Source organism: Lutjanus erythropterus, chromosome 13, assembly GCF_056507025.1.
Source record: "Lutjanus erythropterus isolate fLutEry1 chromosome 13, fLutEry1.hap2, whole genome shotgun sequence".
Lineage (NCBI taxonomy): Eukaryota > Metazoa > Chordata > Actinopteri > Lutjaniformes > Lutjanidae > Lutjanus > Lutjanus erythropterus.
In genome coordinates this window covers 32,399,457-32,415,666 of record NC_139329.1, presented here as the reverse complement: position 1 = coordinate 32,415,666, position 16,210 = coordinate 32,399,457, and the positions used below count along the sequence as shown (strand labels likewise).

Sequence of the window (16,210 nt, the reverse complement as noted above, 5' to 3'; positions counted from 1 at the left end):
AATGTTAAACCAGCTTTAAACAGTTTAAGCTGCAGTAAACCACAGACAAAATACAGAAGACTTCAATTATTAATTTTTAAAAAGAGCGAAGAGAAGAAGAGCGACTTTAGATTCCTGTTGAGAGGGAACATCAGAATATGTGTTTCCAAACAGTAGAAGTTGTTGGCAGAGGTAGACAGCAATAATGGATGTCATAATCATAATATATGTTTCACTGACACAAAAACAGCATGACTTAAATTTTACATTAAAACACAGGAAAAGCAACTGTCTCAAGACATTGCCTATAATGACTACAGTCTAGTGGGGCAACTCATTAAATGTGGGCTTATATAATAACAGTAAATACTCAGTTTCAAATTGTACAGCAGTGTGTTGTATATTCTTACAAAACTATCAGCTATCTCTCTGAAGTTTTTTTTTTTTTTTTTGCAAAAGCATAGTATTAGGCTAAAAGCCACAAACACTAACCAACAATGATATACAGTTTATGAACATGTACTCAAGGGATTAAATCTCATGATAAACAGAAAAGTACAACACCAATTCCACAAAAGCTGGGACGTTGTGTGAAACGTAAATAAAAACAGAATGCAATGATTTGCAAATACCTTTCGACTTGTATTCAATTGAATAGAGTAGAAAGACAAGATATTTAATATTCAAACTGATAGTTTTTTTTTGTAAATATACACTCATTCTCAATTTTGTGCGTGCAACACATTTCAGAAAAGGTGGAAAAAGGGCAACGAAATACTGGAAAAGTTATGGGATGTTCAAAAAGCTCCCGTTTGGAACATTTGACAGGTAAACAGATTAATTGGTAACGGATAGTACAGTGATCGTATCTTTGTTGGATATGAAAGGGGCATCTTCAAAAGGCTTGATCGGTCACAAGCATGGATGAGGTGAGGTTCACTCTCTGCCACGCAGTTTTTCACAGTTTAAAAAGGTTTCTCAACACAAACCTGCAAACAATGTAGGGATGTCACCATCTACAGTCCATAATATAATTAAAAGATGCAGAGATTTCTCCAGATTCGCTGAAGGTGGCCAAAAACCAACACTGAATGCTCATGACCTTTGACCCCTCAGGCAGCACTGCATTAAAAACTGCATTAAAACCCCTCATGAATGTATAAAGGCTAATACATGGGCTCAGAACCACTGACTGAAAACTGCTGTAGGTAAAACACAGTTTGTCACTGCATCTACAAAGATGCACAGTGAAAGCCTGTTATCAACAACATCCAGAAATGCTGCTGAGAATCTGAAATGAACTGACAGAAAGTGGAAAAGTCAAGTGGACATTTCAGATTGTTTTCTGAAATTATGGGTGTTGTATCCTCTGTGCTAAAGCGGAAAAGTACCATCCAGATTGTTTCCATCGCCAACTTCAAAAGACTACGTCTGTGATGGCATGCGGTGCATTAGTACCCATGGCATCATGGGTAACACTCTCAGCTGCTCTGCTGCTGCTTATTTCAGCAAAACAATGCCCCTGCCCAACTTTTTTTGGAACGTGACGTCAGATTCAGACGGAGGTCATAAAGTATTTAGAAATCATTGCATTCTGTTTTTATTTATGTTTTACACAATGTCCCAATTCTTTGGGAACTTGGGTTGCAGTTTGTAAAAATGTTGAAGTACTTCCAAGTCTACATTCTGTAGTGATCGAAATGTGAAATATGCTATTCAAACAGAGATTTAAATTCTTTACAAATTGTTTGTCCTTTCTCATGTCGGGGCACTCTTGTACCGGTGCACCTCATGCTGCGAGTGATAGTGCTCTTGCCAAAAACTGACAAGAGATTGTGACATATTTGCTCACAATTATCCAGTAAGAAATTAGCTTTGGCATCTGATTTAGAAATTTACAAATGATATTATACTGCTGAAGGTGTAACACTGTGGAGAAAAAGGTGAGAGTTAACCAAAGTGTTCAATATATAAACAAATGATGTGTTTGACACTGACAAGTAAAATGCACACTTACATTTTTAAGGTTTTAAGAGTCGTGAGAAATCTAATTTAAACAAGCTTTAAGCAACGCTGCTTTGGCTTACCTTACTTTTGTCATAGTAACACTCTGCTAAAATTAGCCTCGTCTCATGTGGGAATCTGACGTAGTTTCATTTATTTGACACACAAATGTTGTAGTGGATATTCACATTTCTTGTAAGAAAAGCTGTTTAAGTGATTATGGGGGAAAAACATCCGTACAAGCCTTGTTTTTCATCATCCACTGATTTATGGTCCATTGGAGCCGTCTCATGCACTTTGTTGTTCAATCTCAGTGCTACCTCCAAACAGGGTGACCAGCTGCTCCTCATAGTTAGCAATGTTTCTCTTCATGATGTCCATGCACGGGCCCAGCAACCTCTCGAAGGCTTTAACGTCCATGACTGACAGAAAAAGAGACAAAGAACAGAAGAGTCAGAGAAAGTTTAAAAGTTGTATTGATAACATTTTTATATAAACAAAAAAAAATCCTTTTAGATGTGGTATAAGTATCACTTTTCCTAAATAAAAAAAAAGTAAATGCAACATTTTAATTACACAGCTTTGTTAAAGACTCAATTATGATTGGTTGATTGTGACATTCTATGGTCTGTTATTTTTGCGGAGCAGATCAGCAAAATCGTTATGCAAATTAATGAAAACACTATAAAATATGTAAAAAGACGAAAAAATGTAAAATATGTAACAAAATTAAAACGACGTAAAAAGACATAAGACAAAAAAGATAAAAGACACAAGACAAGAATGCCTTTAAAAAGACATTACAAGACAAAAATTATGTAAAAGATGTAAAAAAGACGAAAATGACAGAAGATGTAACAAGACAAAAACAAGTCGAAAATTATGTAAAATATTTAACGAGATGAAAATGATGTAACAAGACATAAATGACATTAAAGACATGATGAAAATGCCATTTAAACACTTAAGACTAAAATTATGGAACAGACTTAACAAGGAAAAAATGACATAAAAGATGACAACAACATGAAAACATAAGTCAAGACTCAACCGTGGAGAAAAGATAAGTGTTCAGTCAGCTTTGCGCAGGAAAATCAGATGACAATGTCCTTTTTATTTTTTTTACTTTGAGTACATTTACCTTTTACTTGAGTAAACAAGTTGAATCAGTACTTCTACTTTAACCCCCCTTTTTTTTTTACACAAGTATCTGTCCTTCTACTTAAGTAAATAATTTGTGTACTTTCGTCACCTCTGCACATGTTGGGTATGACGCGCTAATATGTGATTTCAGACGCAGCATGAAAATGTCACATATGAATATATAAAATAATAAGTGGTATACTGAGAAACTGACATGCTAGATATATAAGTGAATATAAAATTGCACAAAATGTACCCAAGCATTTGACGCTCCCCACAGCATAGGCTGATGCAGCTCTGGGCTTGTTCGTGACAAGCGCCAGCTCCCCAAAATACTGGCCCCTAGAGCACGTGGCGATATCCACCTCCTCATCCTCCTGGTCCTTTTTCGTCTGGCAAAGAAAGAAAGAAACGCACACTATCAGATACCAGAAAACACCAGCCTTTTTTCTTTGTCAGAAGGTTCTTAAAAATGTACGGTACACTGGGCAAACATACCCTGCTCCTTTTCATGGTGATTCTAACTTGGCCAGACTCAACAATGTAGAAGCAATCTGCTAAATCACCCTGCAACACAAAGCATTTGGTGTTTATAAATGGTCCGTTGTAGAAGGAAATAAAACTGTAAAAGAAACCATACAAAGAGATTCCTCACCTGAGCAATAATCTGCTGTGAATCATTGTACACCTTGGTGGATATTACGTCCACTACTTTCATTCTCTCCGAGAGCTGTGGACGAAAGAAAGGATATTTGGTTGACAGTGGTTTCGCTGTAAATGAATACTACACCTTGTTTTATTAGCACTGCAGGACAAAGCTAATATTAACCTCTAATGACGTAAGCAGCGGCAGCGTTTCAATGAATGCCTCATACAGCTTCCTCTTCTTGGCATTGTTCTTCACTATGATCCTCCTGAACGTCAGACGATCCTGAAACACAAATTTAAAGAAAAGAAAAACGCTCAGTTTCATGTTTAATGTTTGCCAAACACACCCTAAAGCTATGGAATATATATTGTCTATAGATATCAGGAAAGCCAGCTCACTAAAAAAAAAGAAAGCTAAAAACCTTCAGTCTTCACTTTAGCCTTTAACAGGCCTGGAACTCTAGTTTGCATTTTGCTTCACACTCATGCACTGCTGCACTTCTTTTAAAATAATGCATTTCCCTTAATTTGACGTATGCACCATGTTTTTCGGCTGAATCTTCACTGTAGATCCTTGGCATGGAGCCATGTTCATGTGCACATAGTCTTTTTCCAGTTGTTTTTCATGTTGGTCACCGTTCACTTCCATTGTTTGAGAGATTTTGCAGCACTGTTTTCCTGCTAAACTCCAGCAGTGTTGTTTGGACTTAAAAAAATAAACCCGGTATTCAGTCAGAATGAGGGTATAACACCCTACCCCTGTTTTTGTTCATTCTAGTTATTAGTCTTTTTGTGTGTGAAGAATTTGGTGGATATCATTTCTTTGCTATAAATCACTTTGGGCTGCATTTCTTGTATAAAAGGTCCTGTACAAATTAGGTTTTTATCATATATTATTTTGATATTGTGTTATATGTTACTATATTACACTGTGTAATCCTTGGTCCGTGTTGTTATATATGTGTGCACTGCATAGATATCAATTTTATTTCCTCTTCCTGTAAAATGTTACATTTTTTTGATGCTTTATCTTGAACTCAAACTCATAACAGAGTAATAATTATAATAGAAATTAGTAGCAGTGTAATAATAATAATAATAATAATAATAATAATATAAGTCTGGTGTTACCATAATTTTTCACATACCTTGTGTTTTTTTCTGCATTCAAACAACAATGTACATGAAATAACAGTAGGGGTCGCTGTAAACCAGATTTTAACTCATGCAAACCATAACAGCAGCAGCCCTCATGTGCTCATGCCATCCTGCTGCTTTCAGTGATAAAACGTTACAAATATCTTTTGTCATGTGTCATTTCAGCAGGATGATACACAATTTGGACTCAAATAATGGCCAGCAGCATGTTATGGTAGATGTTTACACACTGTACCATGAAACACAGAGGCAGCTGCACAGGGCGCCCTCTGACTAGGAAAACAAATCCCAACAAAACAAGCAAACACGGCTATAACCTTGTGGTAAAGTGGTCGGCACAGTCAGTCGTCGGCCACAGAGAAGTGACTCCTAACATTTTTCATTGAGAGAGCCCTTGTTCATCATTGAGTAAAATGACAATCACTGACTAAGTGGTATTTTATAGATATTTCATATTATATTCAATACATAACAACAGTACAGAACATCTGATGTTCACAGTAGCTGCAGAAGTTTTGTGTAAGACAAGGATGAATTTTGAGCAGATTACTTCCTGTAAATTTTCCTGATATTTTTAGTAACTTCTCTGTCTGTATTTTTTTTTTCCTAACAATCAGTGGGGGTCAGGACCCCCATGTTGGGAGCTGGGGCCCTGGAGAACTGGCCGCCTTGAAGCTAATTGTAAACAACTTTAATCCCAGACTCTAATTAAAGCTCCTACTACAGACTACGTTTTGCTCGGAGGCCCTTCAGCAGCACCGTCCCTCCTCAACCTCGGGGGACTGTGGGTTAAACAGGACCGGCTGCTTGTTTCATACACACACACACACACGCAGACACACACTACAAGCAGCCATCGGGTCGACAGGGGATACAGCTGCAACCTGCCCAGTCTGAACAGATGACATAACAAAGCTGTTACCCACAGTTTAAGGACACGACCCTCACTGAGTCATTAATAATAAACAAGCTGCTCCACAGAAACAGGAGCAACTCAATCTGCACAACAGCTGCTCCGGACAAAAAAAAAAAAAAAAATTGTGGAAGGTTCTAAGTAAATTTATAATTGGTGTTAGCTTTATTTCTCTGTATGCTATGTTAGGTTCATCCACAAACGTAACCTGTGGAAAATGTGCGATTTTCTCTTTGTGCCTGTAAGATTGATTCATACTTGATTTAATGTATGCAGACAAAATAGGGAGGAAGTAAATTTTATTATTGTTAAACAACATCTTCTATTGATGAATTGTTTGCCTTGTTATGTAGGATTCTATTCATTTATTTATTTATTTATTGATGCTGTCTTTTCACTTGGCATGCAAATGTATCCCTACAGCAGGTTCATTTAGAAACAAGATCTGCAATATTTGGGAATGTATTATTTTCTTGAGGATACAGTTTTGCTTTAGGGGGTTTGAGCGTTTACTTTACAATACCGATTCCATGGAAGCATTTATGATTGTTATTATAAAGAGTGTTTCGCCCCATTTCCCCTCACACCAGGTGTAAGCCGGACGGGATCATGTAATCGTTTCCGTGTGTGTGTGTGTGTGTGTGTGTGTGTGATAACCGCACCTACAGCTTGTCTGCAGCTAATTTCAAATACTTCTGGAGCAACTGGTCTTTTGTTTGCACATTTGTGACCGTATGCTGAAGGACCTGTGTGATTCAGAAATCTAGAAAAACCTTAAAAAATGTTTTTCATGACTTCTACACTTTTATGTTACAGACATTGTTATGTTTTCAGGCCATCCCTCTTTTGTGAACATGATATCTATCTTTCTTCAAACTTGACTCAGATGTTCTCTTGGACTCAAAGATGAAATCATTAACTTTTGGTAGAGAAAGGTCAAAGGTCAAGGTCATATGACTTCGCTAAAACACATCTTTGTCTGTAACTCAAGAATTCATACATTAAATATATCAAAATTAGACACAAATATCTAACAGGATAAAATGATGACGTGATGATATTTCATATCCAAAAGGTCAAAGGTCAACTTTACTGTGACATCATAATGTTCAGCTCTCTATAAGTCCTCTGTAAAAAATTTGTCTCTAAGTGAAGAAACTATTCGCTGGAATCATACAATTACAGTGATTACTTGTATTACACGTAATACCTTTTTGTAAATTCCTTCAGAGTTACAGGTCAATATAGTGGTAAGTTCCACATTAAATTCCTTCAGTCTTCACATTATATGAGTCTGGACAGACGTGGATGTAAACTGTAACTTGACTGGTTGGTGGAGAAAAATAACTGTGAGGCAGTAATTCCGTCTTAAACGGCTGCATGTGATCAGCAACTGCTTCAGTTTTAAATCTTGTTTCAGTTCAGGACAACGTATATGGGGCTCATGTTGATGTTGGTGGAATTTTGCAGAACTTCATTGGTTGCATCTGACAGTTGTGGCGGTATTGCAGTAGGTGCTTCACCACCTTGCCTGACGGGGATCTGCACTGGGTGCAGTCGTATCTGTGTTGGATACTGTAGTGTGTCAAATAGTTGATTGTTATTCATTGCTTGCATTGGATTTCAGGAATGTGATTGGTTGCACACTTACAACCAGTCCCTTTTTAAGATGACCATTTATCTGATGGAGGTCTAGAAACAAAACTTCCCAAATAAATGTAATATTGCAAGTTGGATTGTGTGCAAGAGTTTACCTGCTACTATCTGGCCATTAAAAAAAAAAAAAAAAATGGCTGTTGATGTTTAATCGAAATACCGTCCACCTGAAAATGTTCTTTAAAAAAGTCATAGCCATGCAGGGAACACAACTGTTTTCACTTTGACTTGTGTTCTCTCCCATTTTCATAATTTATAACATCTTGAGTATTCAACTACAGAAGTTCATCTAAGGTGTCTACTTGCTAAAACAGACAAGTTAAGAGATGTTTGTTGGAACTGATCTGTTAGCTGATCTCACTGAAAGTGTTTTGTACATTCTTTAGCTTTAATTATGCAATAATTAGCATATGAATTCATATTCGGGGGCATTCACTGGGTTTTGTGCGGTATTTATCTCAGTCAGACAACATGATCTCACCTATGCTACCAGGTACTAACACTGCCACAGACAACCTGGATATTTACTGTAAATCATGACGACTGACAGCACAGCGTGTTATAAAAAAAAAAAAAAAAAAAAAAAAACCTGAGCAGGGAGCCAACTGTGCTCTTGCATGCATGAGGATTTAATAGTTTACTCACTAGGCACCAAAGGGCTCCAGGCGAGGTGGCGATTATTGTGGCTGCCCTGGGGGTGTTGTACATCAACGCCAGTTCTCCAAAGCTGCCTCGGTTGTCATAGCAGCCTACCAGCTTCTCTGTACCGTCAACCTTCACGAAAATGTTAAACGTCCCACTGAATGAAAATACAAAGGAAAAACGGACAATCAGAGAACAAACAGAAACACATGGCAGTCGCATTTGTGTCTCCTGAAGTCAGCAAGATACAATTTTGTGAAGATTATTATTTTACAAATACATTTCCTCATTTCCCCAGTCTTTGTATGCATGTGAACTCTATAATATGCAAGGTACACATTTACAGTAACTGTACAGTTAATTCTCATTATCTCATCATGGTTTATATCATAACTTGAAATTCAGGAGTTAGGTTTTGGAAAGCCACCTCCCAATTTAAAATATCCAGTATATATTAATTTATATATATTAAGCTTAATTCAATATCAAATATTATTTTGGTATCAACAAATAATAGAAGGATCTTTGTGAAAATCTAAACCTAAATGCTTTTTAAATTTGCTTTTTGGTTGTGGGACAGCAGTTTGCACCAATTCAGTTGAATACCAATAAAAGATCACCTTTCAATAACATAGAAGTTGTCCCCGTCATCATCTTGATCAATGATATGCTCGCCTTCGGTGCAGAACTTCTCAAACATGGCATCCAGCACCTGAGACATCTCTTCCTGTGATGGTGTGAAACATCATAGTCAAATATTTAAACTCCACGTGTTGAAACAATCGTGCAGAATCTGCTCAGCGTGCCGTTTCAGCTACTTAAGAACAACCATCATGCAAAGTGCACTGAGCTGTGGCAAAAAGCTGCTGGCCTCAGGCCATGTTCCCCTTTGTGTAATTTAAGAGATGGCAGAGCACAAACCAGAGGAGCACCGAGTGCTTATGGAATAAATCCACTCACCGGATCCAAATTCTTGAACAGAAGAATGTCCCTACATGCTTCCTGTAGTCTCTGTCTCTGCTCATCGGTTTTTGGGTGGGTGACCTGTAAAGTGAAGGACAGTCTTGTGACATGAACCTATGATGGCCTAAAATTAAAAGCACATAATCACATCTATAGTGCGTTGTAGTAAAAAAAATATCTGATAGGTTTTACACCTTAGATTCAACACTTTTCATGTGGGTGTCCAGTCACTGTTGATGGCAAATGAAGTCAGCTAAAGCAATAAATCCCTCAGTTTGTGCTATACTGACCAAGCAAACTGAGTTTTCCTTCTCAAAGAGCCGTGCAGCAGTGCCTACATGTACCAGGATGCATTGTGGTTGAGCTTCTAGTGCACACACCCATGTTGCCACGTTATTACCACCCTCGCCTATAGCCATTACTTTGTTGACCAAAACATAGCGTTGGGTGACAAAAACACTCATCTAGCGCGCCCCCTGGCTACCCAGAGTCAGAGACTAGAAACCCAAGCCGAAGTAGCCCATAGTTCCTCCATACATCCAGTGACATCACTGTGACCTCACTGGATGCAGGAAGAACAACAGATTTGGCAGCATAAGAACTCAGTTTTCTCTGTTAATATAGCAGCACTGAGTTTATGACTTTAACTGACTACATTTACCATCAACACTGATTGACCATCCATATGAAAAGTGCAGAATTTTGTAATTCTCTGCAATTTGGCATCTTACATAATAATGACTTATGATGTAGCATAGATAATTTTTAAATGCAGGAAAATACATCACACTATACTTCTTACCATTAATGAAATACTATGATAAGGTATACAATTATTACTTATGATACTGTGCAGACTATCACAGCATACTACGAGTCCTTAATACAGCTGATTGTTGAGGTGTGCATAGGTGAGTGCAGGTAGTCATAATGAGTTACAAACATTAACTCCAAACTCCATTAGTCAACCACTTGCAGCCATAAGACACTTAAACTTCTAATTCCTTAATGATTCACATCGCCTTGATATTATGCATCAGAAAACATAATGTCTGTTTATGACTGTAGTAATAAAGGATTATGAATGCATTATAATTCCCAATGAAAACCCTCATAATGCACTACAGATGCAGTCTTCTTAGAAAGTGTTAGACAACTAAAATGCTGACTATTTAATTCAAATTCAAAGTGAATAAAGACAGGATATTTGTGGGTTGAAACAGTTTACCCATGGCTCTTTATCCTCCTCATCTTCATCAGGATTGAACGCTTCAGCACAAACTGCATGACAGAGATCAACAAATAAATCAACATTTCATCCAGACCTAAATGTTAGTAAAATACAGAGACCTTAAAAACGACATTTTAGCTCAAACACTAAAAAAATAAAGCTTCATATTCGAGTGGCACAGCATCAAAACCTTCATCCTGCCAAAACCCAGGGATGATTCAGCGGCATTTCATGCAATAAATCTTTCAATAAAGACAACTTTATTCATCTTAAGCGTGGCGCTTTGGGAACATGCAGTGGTGAAACTCACACCACATTTCCTTCCTTTGTTTTAAAGGGATGGTTCACCCAAAAATGAAAATTCAGTCATTTTCTACTGGCTCTCGCTTTCCTTTATTCAGTTTTTATTCTTTTACCATTGTAGTGTCCTAGTGCAAGTTAATTTTCAATTTTAAATGTTAAAAGGTAAAAAAAAATGCTTCAAGTGTTACTGAATACTTTCACTTGCAGATATCAGTCTTATATCAGCTATGTTACTCTTGTGAAGCTACAACCTTACTATTATCATGAACAAGAGGTTATTAATAATAGTAGCACTTGTCCTGATCTCCCCGCCCACGTCACTCACTGACATTATTAATAACCAGGTTCGAGACAAAGTGGTTTCAGAAATTCTAATAAATCATCACTATTATAATAAGCTGAAGACAGTGAGAGAAGACAGATGGAAAAATGCTTCAAAGCTGCTTGTACTGAAGCAAATCTGACGTAGCCTCAGTGTTCATGTGTCAAAGCAGTTTTATGTGTTTCCAGCAGAGACACTGTCCAGAGTTTCCCTCATGACAGAACAGATTTAAACAGCCAGCAAAGTGACAACACTCACCTGACGCTCTTCTGATGAATCTGTTGATTACTGGGGCTGCAGAATAATAAAACAATGTGTTAACATGTTAAGTTTCATCATGAATTAAATGTATCCTACAGTAACAGTCTAGGTTAATGCACCGTGTTAGCATCTGCAGTAGTACATGTGTAGAGTATAGACTGGGGATGGTTGCAATAAGTCTTATTCTTCCCAATCAGAAACATGCTAGAGTGATGACACTCATACTGCACATGCTCAGTTAGACAGACAGAAGACATGTTAGACACCTGCTGCTCTGTTTATTTAAAAATATAATTGTTTTGGAGGTAAGAAAGTCATTTTTGTTTGTTTTGACGTCTAGGTGACACATTAGGTCTGCGTGTCTAGCTAGCACATGGGGTTCTGTCATGCCTGATAGAGTGGACGCCGCATTTGGCCTTTTCACCACAACAAGGTATGTATGTCTATGGGGAAGGTTGCAACTGTCCCCAAGCTCAGCAGCCATATCAAACCAGACCACACAACAGTATTTTTTGACATAAAGAAGTCATTGTGGGATGCATTCAAGGATAGTTCACCTAAATACAAATGTACACGTTTAATAAAAGTTTCCTGCATTGCAAATGGTTTTTCCTGTCTCACACTGAAATATAGAGCGACTGAATAGCATCTGTAACATCTGCACATTGACCCACGGTAGGCCTATGTTGTATGCTGTTATTTGGTAAATATTATTAAATAAATACTATAATATAATTGTAAAACACTGCATATTTTTTAAAATCCTATGCTTACTGAAACGAAAAAATGTAGTTAGTGAAATTTTATGTTTTTTTTAATATGTTGCACCTTTCCCTATGGCTGGGGTCAGTGATGACATCTAACTTCTTCTAATCAAATAAATATCGACAGTGTGAACGTCATATGTATTTAACTAATTACGTTTAAAGTTCCCATGAAATAGCTAGGGAAGTGCTTATTGATTACCTAAGGAGGTGACACAGACAGTGCCTGGTGTTTACAGGAGCCAATAGCACTGCGCATTATAATGAAAATTTATTTACGGTCCAAGGTGCAGGAAAAGAAAAATGCAGAAATAGCATTAAAACTACCCAAGAATACCTCCAAAACAACTTTGGCGTATAATGTGATGTAAAGCCCAAGTCAAGTGATGAAAAACACTTAAACATCAATTTTGACTTTAAATAGTGTGGGTAATTAGCAGACAGGTGTGAATTTAACATGTAAAGAGATGGTTGATCTTGCCCAAATAGTCTCAGAGTAACAGAGAAATGCAACGTGTTGCAACAGTCCCCAGTCTCCCCTACCCAGGCCTGTGCTCATTAAGAATCCGTATTCATCTGGGTAAAACCTGAATAAGGACAGCTGCTTTGAAGTGCATCTGAATCAAATTTAAATGATAAAAAAATTCAAATGTAAAACACAGGAGAAAAAAAAGTCCCCAGCTCCAACACAATGGCACAGTATGAAATATACATTAGAGAGGAGGTCTCATCCATTAATAGCCTGCCAGCCAGGCCAGGATCATTGAAATAATAAGACGAGGCCCCGGCGTGAGGTGTGGTTTGACCCAAAAATACTAAAATAGGTAGTTTAATGAGTGAATCTAGTGTATTTGTCCTTATGTAACCATTGCAGCCAGCCTTGCAGACCCCACCACTCATTGGGATGCTGTGTCAGAGCTCTGGGTTGCTATGCTACTTGCTGCACCTTATTGCAATACTGCACCGGCCATTGTGTCCAACATGGCCACAGTTTAGGAGGCACAAAAGTCACATGTTGCATTGCTTGCATCATAGCAGACCTTTAGATTTACATATTTATCTTTAGCTTTGTCATATTTTTGATGAAAAACGAGGGTAGGCCCATCAGGCCTGCTGCACCTGAAACTGGAAATATTCAAATGACCTAGAGGTGCAGAGTCTTTCTAAAAGGAAGAAAACGCACAGTCCCTTTTTTTTTTTTTCTCCCTGCAGCTGCTGTGCCTGACAAAGCCTTATCACAAAAACGGGTCTGCAGAGATGAAGAGCAAGACACGTTCATTAACCATTATTCAGCCTCTGTGACCATATATGGCAAATGACAGAGCCGTGGTGGATGCAAGGTGGCGAGCGCCGGAGCATCACTGCGCTCAATGTGGCTCCTTTTCTCTGCCACTGAACAGAAGCCGCGCACACGGACAAAACATGCACATAATTATCAATAAATCCATCCACTTTCACATTATCCTCCTGACATGTAGTAAATGTATTGGCCTACCTATGAATTCCTCGTCATCGTCGTCCTCCTCCTCTCCGTTTTCCGAATCGATCTGCATGGCTTCGTCAATGAAATTGACCGCTTTTCCAGGTCTTGGGGCCGAATTTTGGTCATTGCCAAATGAGGCCTCTTTGGTCTCGCTCTCCTTCAGCTGGGTGAAGTACTGTAACGCGAACTCGAGCAAATCCCTGGGCTGATTCCTCAACACTTCCACGGTAAAGCTCTGTAACAGCTCCGTCAGTCCTTCAGGAATTTCTATACTCATTCCTGTTATCAGTCTATGGATGTGGACAAAACCGGTTTGCTGCGAATTCGAGACAATCAAAAGCATACAAGCTGAGATGGATTTAAAAAAAAAGGATGAGACCAGGAGACGGGTGTAGTCAGGCCACCCAGTCAGTCAGCAAAGCCATCCACAGCGGATCCTCTCTTTTTCTTGAATGAAAATGGCTCTGGATTTTTTGGTCCAAGCATCTTCTGCTGCTTCTGGCTACAGGAAACCCACGCATGTGACCCAGGAATCCATGGCAACCACCTATCCAGGGATTGCGTATGAGAGGCAGCAGCGCAGAAACTGCAGTCAGTCGCAAAATACAAATTATGGGAAGGAGAAGCCCTCTGGTGTATCAGCCAGAGATCGATTTTCACTGAGGGAGATGAGAGGAGACATCGGATGTCTATATAACGTCTGTTATTCAGTGGTCAGTTTAAAATGCCTGTTCTGTTGTCTTTTGGGGAGGTTGTGCTCATTTGTACAGACCTACAGCAAATGTCACTTAAAAATACGTTGAAATATAATGATAAAAATGGCATATAAAATTAAAATAACCCCCAATCTAAAGAAAAAAGAATTGTAACACAAATCTTAGCCCCATGAATCCCAATATCAACATTTCAGAATACCAAGAACCCCCAGATCAATGCTCTAAATCATAAAAAACCTCAATATAAATGCTCTGAAATGTCAAGAACTCCAATATCAATGCTACAAATAATAAATACCCTCAATATAAATATTATGAAATATCAAAAATACAATGTCAAAGCTAAAAAATCATAAAACCCCAATATCAAAACTCCAAAATATCCAGAAACTCATTATCAATGCAAAAAATAATAAAAAGTCCCAGTTTCAACAGTCCAAAATATCATGAAGCCCCTACATCGACGCTCTAAATCATAACGAAGCTCAATATCAATGCTCTGTAATATCAAGAACCCAAATTTCAAAGCTAAAAATAATAAAGAACCCCAACAACAGCACTCCAAAATATGAAGAACCCCAAAATCAATGCTAAAAAAAAAATCATAAGGGACCCCAATATTAACATTAAAAAATCATAAAGAACCCTAATATTAACAGTTCAAAATATCAAGGACACCAATATCAATGTAAAAAATCATATAGACCCCATTATCAATACTGGAAAATACCAAGAATCCAAATATCAATACTCCAGAAATATCAAGAACTCTGATATCAGCATTAAGCATCATAAAGAACCTCAAATACCAACATTAAAAATCATACCCTTAATAATTAAAAAGGTGCTAGTATACATTAACAAATAGGAAACTATATATAATCATTAATAGAATCAAACGGGTAAAAATTGCTATAAAGTATAGAAAGAACAGTGAAAAACAGTCTTCGATTCACACTGTAACTCCAGCTTAATGCCAATATTAATTACATTTATAAAATAATGAATAGCTGTAAGACAAAGGCTCATTATAGAGGGACTGTCCCTGTAATAGCGCCAGCAGTTCAAACCCATTTCTTGTTCCAGAGGGAGAAAAATTAATCAATCTGATGCATATTTCACTGTCATGGGACCTTTCAGAACATTGTGTGACTCTCAAATAGGGTACTGAATGCTGCCAGAAAAAGCTTCATTACACAATGAAAGATTCAGGATCTGAAAGAAAAAAAAAAACTGCTGTGACAAAAATGTTCTCGGCCTGAAACTAAAACATGATAATCAACACATCCTTTACATGAAAACGCTGTGACAGGTGATGCAGTTATTTGGGTGGGTACAGTCTTTGCTTTTGCGCTGTTATTTTTATGTTTTGCACAGATGTGTTCAGGTTATGTCCAGATGTTTCCCTTCTCTTTCTTTCTTCATGTTGAGTATTTATGTCTTGTATTGTCTAGTGGTTTACATGTTTATCTGAGTTATCAATAAAGAGAGTCTGAGTCTGGACACGTTTAAGAAACTAGGCCCTTCTTTAACCTAATTTCTGGGATTCACGTGCGCCCCTAAACCTGTAAAACTGGAAAATCTCTCCAACTGTGCCCTCAGCTTTGTGGTTCTCAGGTTACTCAGCTCAACTTTAAACACAACACAGCTAATCAGGGAGAAACAGAATGAAAGAAAGGAGGGAGGGAGGGAGGGAGGGAGGGAGCTAAATGTTCATGACGAACATTTAGCTTCAGAAGAAATATTGGAGCAGATCAGGTGAGGCTAAAAAAAAAAAAAAACAGAGACTGTCAAATGTCCAAAAGTGAAGTGTAATCAGTTACTGAATATAAACTGCATGACAAATGTAATATAATGTGAATACTTTTGGGAAGCACCTTACACAAAAAATGGATGCAGCCACAAAAATCTTATTCTTATTACTTATTATTCCCCAAAACGATGTTTTAAAAATGTTCAGTGCAAAAAAATTGTGCACTTAGAATTTATAGTTGGTAAAATCAAATTACCCTTTAAAAAAACAG

The 16,210-nt window shown here is 37.7% G+C and overlaps 1 protein-coding gene across 1 annotated transcript; it reads right to left on the bottom strand.

Annotated features, from left to right (window-relative positions):
* Nucleotides 1-2,112: 2,112 nt before the first annotated feature.
* prkar2b (protein kinase, cAMP-dependent, regulatory, type II, beta) lies at nucleotides 2,113-14,516 on the bottom strand. Its single transcript, XM_084733581.1, has 11 exons — nucleotides 13,483-14,516; nucleotides 11,221-11,256; nucleotides 10,335-10,387; nucleotides 9,104-9,187; nucleotides 8,764-8,870; nucleotides 8,147-8,300; nucleotides 3,956-4,057; nucleotides 3,782-3,856; nucleotides 3,625-3,693; nucleotides 3,383-3,518; nucleotides 2,113-2,405 (listed from the first exon to the last, which is right to left on the bottom strand). The coding sequence occupies exons 1-11, from the start codon at nucleotides 13,811-13,813 to the stop codon at nucleotides 2,272-2,274; spliced, it is 1,281 nt and encodes a 426-aa protein (XP_084589707.1). The 5' UTR covers nucleotides 13,814-14,516; the 3' UTR covers nucleotides 2,113-2,271.
* Nucleotides 14,517-16,210: the final 1,694 nt, after the last annotated feature.

What these genes read in the sequence shown, in the direction of transcription:
- prkar2b (XM_084733581.1), bottom strand. Translation starts at nt 13,813, where the DNA reads ATGCTTTTGATTGTCTCGAATTCGCAGCAAACCGGTTTTGTCCACATC. An exon ending in CGATGACGAGGAATTCATAG is followed by an intron (nt 11,257 to 13,482) that starts GTAGGCCAATAC and finishes ATTATTCTGCAG; the next exon opens with CCCCAGTAATCAACAGATTC. An exon ending in AACTTCTATGTTATTGAAAG is followed by an intron (nt 8,301 to 8,763) that starts GTGATCTTTTAT and finishes ATTTTCATTCAG; the next exon opens with TGGGACGTTTAACATTTTCG.